General features: G+C 51.3%; 1 protein-coding gene across 3 annotated transcripts in view; it reads right to left on the minus strand.

The window, feature by feature from the left end:
• PVRL2 (poliovirus receptor-related 2 (herpesvirus entry mediator B)) overlaps nt 1-670 on the minus strand; it is a 17,447-nt gene extending 16,777 nt beyond the window's left edge. Inside the window, exon 1 of one of the 3 annotated variants that reach the window (XM_005863391.2) lies at nt 14-670. In XM_005863391.2, coding sequence (XP_005863453.1) covers nt 14-563 — 550 coding nt within the window. In that variant the 5' untranslated portion in view covers nt 564-670. The remainder of the gene's footprint in view (nt 1-13) is intronic. The other 2 variants (XM_014537366.1, XM_005863392.2) reach the window with 2 other exon arrangements.
• Nucleotides 671-6,171: the final 5,501 nt, after the last annotated feature.

Here is a 6,171-nt window from a genome sequence, read left to right on the forward strand (position 1 = left end):
CGCCCCTGCTCACCTATGGTTCTGAGCCAGGTCACTCCACGACTGGTGCCCAGGGGGAAGGTAGCAAACTCGCAGGAGAAGTTGCCCTCATCCTCCACTCTCAGGCCCTGGAGGACCAGCGTGGCGTCCCGCATCTCCGAGCCTTGCCGGGCACCAGGGCTCTGCCCCATGGTGCGGAAGGACAGCCGGTCCTTGCCAAACTGCGGGCTGGGGAAGCTGAGACCATGGGAAGGGTGGAAGGCGGCCACACTCTGAGGGTTCCCGGATGGGTCCAGACGTTGCCATGTCACCTGTGAGACGTTGCCTTTAGGCCCTGGCGACAGCAGGTGGCACGGCAGCTCCACTGTGTCCCCCAGGCGGCCCCGCACCTCGGGCGGCATGCTAACTCGCCCATTCTGGGCTCCTGGGGAGAGAGCAGAGAGAGAGGTGGGTGGGGGGAGCACCCAGACCTCCAGGCAGGGCGGGGCCAGCACGGAGGGGGAAAACACCATGCTCAGCTTTCTGGAAGTTACGATTCCAAAAAGGCCAGCCCGAAAAGACGTTTTGTGAAAAACTAGGAACATCTGAGTCCGGACTATATGACATATTATTAGGGAGTTACTGTTAATATTCTTAGATGGTTTGAACAAATGAGGGTTATATGGTATTCCTTTTTCTTAGAAAATATAGGATTAAATGTCATGTCTGCAACATGCTCTCAAATGCTTTTTCAGCAAAAACCATAAAAAGGTCTAGAAAAAGTGGTGAAACCAATGTGGCGAAATGTTACATACTGTCAGGTGTAGTGGGAGGGGCTATTCTTCCAACTCATACATGTATGTTTGAAATTTTTCAGTATCAAATGTGGGAAGAAAAAAAATCCTCTGAAACAAAACTGATTTTTAAAAAATAGCCTATTCCAAAATAAATTTTTTAAAAATATTTTTATTGAGTTTATTGATTTCAGAGAGGAAGGGAGAGGGAGAGAGAGATAGAAACATCAATGATGAGAGAGAATCATTGATCGGCTACCGCCTGCACGCTATCCCCTGGGGATTGACCCCAAAACCTGGGCAGGTGCCCTGACTGGGAATGGAACCGTGACTTCCTGGTTCATAGGTGGACACTCAACCACGTAGCCAGGCAACTTATCTTACTTTTTAACCTACGCTTATTGAGATGTAATTCCTATCCATCCGTTAAAAGTGTACAATTCAATGGTGTTTCCTATCTTCACAAGAGTTGTGAATCCATCACTATAATCAATTTAGGACTTTTTGTTGTTGATGTTACTCCTCACCCAAGAACATTTTTTCCATTGATTTTTAGAGAGAGTAGGAAGGAAGAGAAGGGGGAAGGAGGGAGGGAGAGGGAGAGGGAGAGGGAGAAGGACATTGTTGTGACAGAGACACTGATTGGTTGCCTCCTGCATGCACCCTGGCCAGGCTTGGGGACTGAACCTGCAACCCAGGCATGTTCCTGTGACTGGGAATTGATTTCAGGCCTTCGCTCTAACCACTGGTGCACTAGCCAGGACTAGGTCATTTTTATAATCCCCCAAAGAAACTGCTGAAGCCGCTAAACAGTCACTCCCTGTTTCACCCCTCCCCTCAGCCCCGAGCAATCACTAATGTACTTTGTCTCCATGATTGCCCTATTCTGGACATTTCATGTGAATATACAGCCTTCTGTGACTGGCTTATTTCACCCAGCATAATATTTTCAAGGCTCATACACTGTAGTATCGGTCAGTACTTGCTTCCTTTTTCATGGCCAAATACTATTCCACGGTCTGGAGAGACTGCATTTTGTTTATCTGTTCAGTTGATGGACATTGTGTTGTTTCCACTGTGGGGCAGTTATGAACAAAGCTGCTCTGAACATTTGAGTACAAGTTTTTGTGTGAATGTATGTTTTTTATTTCTCCGCTTATTTTTGTTTTCTCACTTAGAAAATATTTTGAGCCCTAACTGGTTTGGCTCAGTGGGTAGAGCGTCGGCCTGTGGACTGAGAGGTCCCGGGTTCGATTCCAGTCAAGGGCACATGCCTGGGTTGCGGGCTCAATCTCCAGTAGGAGGTGTGCAGGAGGCAGCCGATCAATGAGACTCTCTCATCATTGATATTTCTATCTCTCTCTCCCTCTCCCTTCCTCCCTGAAATCAATAAAAATATTTTTTTAAAAAAAGAAAATATTTTGATTGATTTTAGAGAGGGCGGGAAGGGATAGATAGAAACATTGATCAGCTGCCTCCTTCACACCCCCTACTGGGGATTGAACCTGCAACCTGGGCATGTGCCCTGACTGGGAATCTAACTGGTGACCTCTTAGTTCATGGGTCGACACTCAACCACTGAGCCACCCTGGCCAGGCAGTTTTCTCACTTAAAAAAAAATTTTTTTTAAAAAAAATTGATTTGAGAGAGAGAGAAAAGGAGGAGAGAAACGTTGAATGTTTCTATGGCAACTGAGGGTAAAGCCTACCTACTTGCTGGCTGTGTGACCTTGGGCAAGTCATTGAACCTCTCTGTGCCTCAGTCTCCTCAGCTGGCAAACAAGGATAATAACCGCGTCCACTTCCTAGGGGCTGTTATAAACTTTAAGGAATATTTGTGGAGCACTCGCGCGAGGCCACAGGAAATACACGACCACTGCTTGTTAAATAAACGCAGCCAGCTCAGCATGGTTTCAAGAGGCCCTTGACACTCAGCCTCCAGGCAAGGCCAGCCAAGGGCACACGCCCAGCTCTCAAGGGGCAACTGCCGCCCAGCTCTCCCTGACCCAGCCTTGGCCTCAACACACCAAGCACAGGAACAGGTGACCCTAATGACAGGGTGCCCAGCAAAAGGCAGCCTGTGGGTGGGGCCAGTCCCAGGGACTTTTGGAAAGAAGCCATCCATCAGTGAAGGCCACTGTGTGACACACACACATCCACACCTCACACCCAAGGGTGCCACCTGCGGGGGGGGGGGGCTCCCACCCGAGGGGCAGCACTATAGACTCAGGCGCGTGGGACTCCAGCAGATCACTGGGGGCTTCCCTCTGGCTCCTTCCAGGAGGGTGACCTTGTTCCTGAGCCTAAGTTCCTCCATCTATAAAATGGGGGCGTGTAAGCTGCCCTGCAGAGCCCCCTGTGAAGTTCCACGAAATGATTTTCTCCCCTAAGTCTTCGCAGGGCCGGGCGCGGCTGAGCCAAGCACAGGCGGTCAGCTGCCACTCTCGCGGCCCTCACAGCACTGTTTCCAACTGCACTAGCAGCACAATGGGTCAGGAGATTAAACGTCAAAATCCGGACGAAATCCGGACTAAAACGGACGTGGTGGGAGGACAGCTGGGTGGAGCTAAGGTGGGACCGCCCCTTCCCTCAGGACATTCCCTCAGGTGCCAGGACCCTTCACCCACCTGGCCCCCAAAGGCAGGATATGGGACCAGGGGCCCCAAAGGCCCCGCCCCTTTCTAGCTGGGTCAGGAAAAAACACCCAGGCCAGTGAGCTACAGAGAGCAAAGCAGGTGGGACCAAGAGGTGGGCTTTCTCCTTGAGGCAAGTGGGAGGCGCTGAGGGTCCCTCCATTGGAGAATGGCTTGGCTTAGGGGGGAGCCGGACGGAAATGGATCATCAGATAGTAAAAGGGCCTCGAAAAGGGCTGGATAAAAAGATCCAGAAGTTAAGCCTGAGACTTGGTGCAGAACTTGAGGGATTGAGTGAAGGGGAGAGGACCCTATCGGGGAGAATCTTCTCTCAGGCCATTCTTTTTTAAACCATTTTATTTTTTTAAATTATTATTATTTTTTAAATATATTTTATTGATTTTTCACAGAGAGGAAGGGAGAGAGATAGAGAGAGTTAGAAACATCGATGAGAGAGAAACATCTATCAGCTGCCTCATGCACATCTCCCACTGGGGATGTGCCCGCAACCCAGGCACATGCCCTTGACCGGAATCGAACCCGGGACCTCTCAGTCCACAGGCTGACGCTCTATCCACTGAGCCAAACCGGTTTCGGCTCTCTCAGGCCATTCTTTCCCCTTCTATGCAAACCCCAATAGCGGCTCAACAAACAGGCCCTGGGTGTTAGAGTCAGCCCCTGAGGACAGGGACGTGTCTGTCTGGTTCCCTCCTGTATCCCCACAGCCTACACCAGGGGCCCCCAAGTAGCAGGTGCTCAATAAATACTGTCGATTGTGCTCAGAGCCGGTGCCACAGAAGTGCCAGGCCAAATCAGGCGCTTGTCCTCCAGGAGTTGACATTCCAGTGGGGAAGACAAATATTGCAGACAGTCATCACCAAGGATGTGGTTAAGACTGAAGGGGGTGGGAGTGGGGAAGAACCCAGAGCAGGAGCTAACCCAGCCGTGGGCAAACTACAGCCCGCGGCCGGATCCGGCCCGTTTGAAATGAGTAAAACTAAAAAAAAAAAAAAAAAAAAAAAAAAACCTTTTTAATGATGTTTACTTTGAATTTATATTAGTTCACACAAACACTCCATCCATGCTTTTGTTCCGGCCCTCCGGTCCAGTTTAAGAACCCATTGTGGCCCTCGAGTCAAAAAGTTTGCCCACCCCTGAGCTAACCCATCTGAGGGAGGCTGGGAGGGCTTCCTGGAGGAAAAGACCTGATTCCTTTCCAAGGGAAACTGAGCTCCAGGCCCACAGAGCCCCACCCCCCTCTCTGGGTCCTTGTGATTGCGAGACGCTTCCCTCTCTCTTCTAAGGGAGGCTGCCCTTGCCCATCTAGGGTGGCGTCTCGGCAGTCGGCTTCAGGTTAAAAAACAAACCAATCCACTTTGAGCTTCGGTTGCTGCAAACTCCTCAGGTCATTTTCATCCCCGGCACCCTGGCCCAGATGGCCACACGCCCTGCCTGGGCTCTAAGGTCCTGCAGCGATAAGGCTCCCATTCTAATGATCAGGGTGGCTCTGTCCCTGTGCATCAACAGCCCGTTTTTTAGGCATTTCCACTTCAGTTAAAGGTTTAGGATTGGAGGTTTGGAGTCATCCTGAGTCCCCCCTCTCTCTCACCCCACATGCATCAGGAAACCTGTCAGCTCCATCTTCAAAACACATCTACATCTACAGCCCTGGCCAGTTTGGCTCAGTGGATAGAGCATCGGCCTGCGGACTGAAGGGTCCCGGGTTCGGTTCCGGTCAAGGGCACATGCCCAGGTTGTGGGCTCGATCCCCAGTAGGGGGTGTGCAAGAGGCAGCCGATCAATGAGACTCTCTCATCATCGATGTTTCTATCTCTCCCTCTCCCTTCCTCTCTGAAATCAATTAAAAGTCTCTCCCTTAGAAAAAAAAAATCTACAAGCAACTGTCACCTACCTCCTGGGTCATTCCCCCATGGAGGATGGCAGTTGCCTCTCAGTCTGTTGCCACAAGCAGCCAGAGGGGTCGTGTTAGACGCTATGGCAGATCCAGCCCCTCCTCTCTGCTCTGAGTTCTCCCACGGCTCTCTCCTCACTCAGAAAAGAGCTCCAGTCTTTACCAAGGTCACAGGTCCCGCATGGTCTGTGCTCGTCCCCTTTCTGACCTCGTCTCCCACCGTTTCCCCGTGGCTCACCCTGTTCCAGCCACACTGGCCTCCTCACTGCTCCTCAAACATGGCAGGCAACTCCCACCTTAGGGTCTCTGCCCTCGCTGTTCCCTGACTCTGGAAAGCTCTTCCCCACTGTGTCTCCACAGCTCCCTCCCTCGCTTCCCTCAGGTCTTTCCCACCCTAATCTTTCCCCTCTAGCTCCTGATGTATCTTCTCCACTAGAATATCAGTTCGGGGGAGGGGGAGGTGGGAGGGGCAGGGATTTTTGACCTCTGTGTCTAGTTTCCTGCCACATCCCCAGAGCCTAGCACAGTGCCTGGCACACTGTAGGAGTTTCATAAATGTGTTGAATGAATGAGATGAGGATGGGAAATCAACAGTATACTGGATCACACAGGCTGAGGTTGAGTACAAGCTTGGACTTTTTCCTGAGGGCACTGGGGAGCCATGGAGAGTTATAGACGGGGCGGGGGACAGGGTTAGGTTTGTGCTTTAGAAAAAAGCCCTCAGAATGGAGTGGGGCTGAGACCCAGGGGAAGAAAAGGCACCTAGACCTGGGTAGGAGTGATGGAGATGGAGGACAAACTGGACTGGAACACATTCGGGTGTTAGAATGGTTAGGAAGACAGGGGCGCTGACAGGCTGTGGGGGTGAGGGGGAT

The sequence above is a fragment of the Myotis brandtii genome, unplaced genomic scaffold, assembly GCF_000412655.1.
Source record: "Myotis brandtii unplaced genomic scaffold, ASM41265v1 scaffold1774, whole genome shotgun sequence".
Classification (NCBI taxonomy): Eukaryota; Metazoa; Chordata; class Mammalia; order Chiroptera; family Vespertilionidae; genus Myotis; species Myotis brandtii.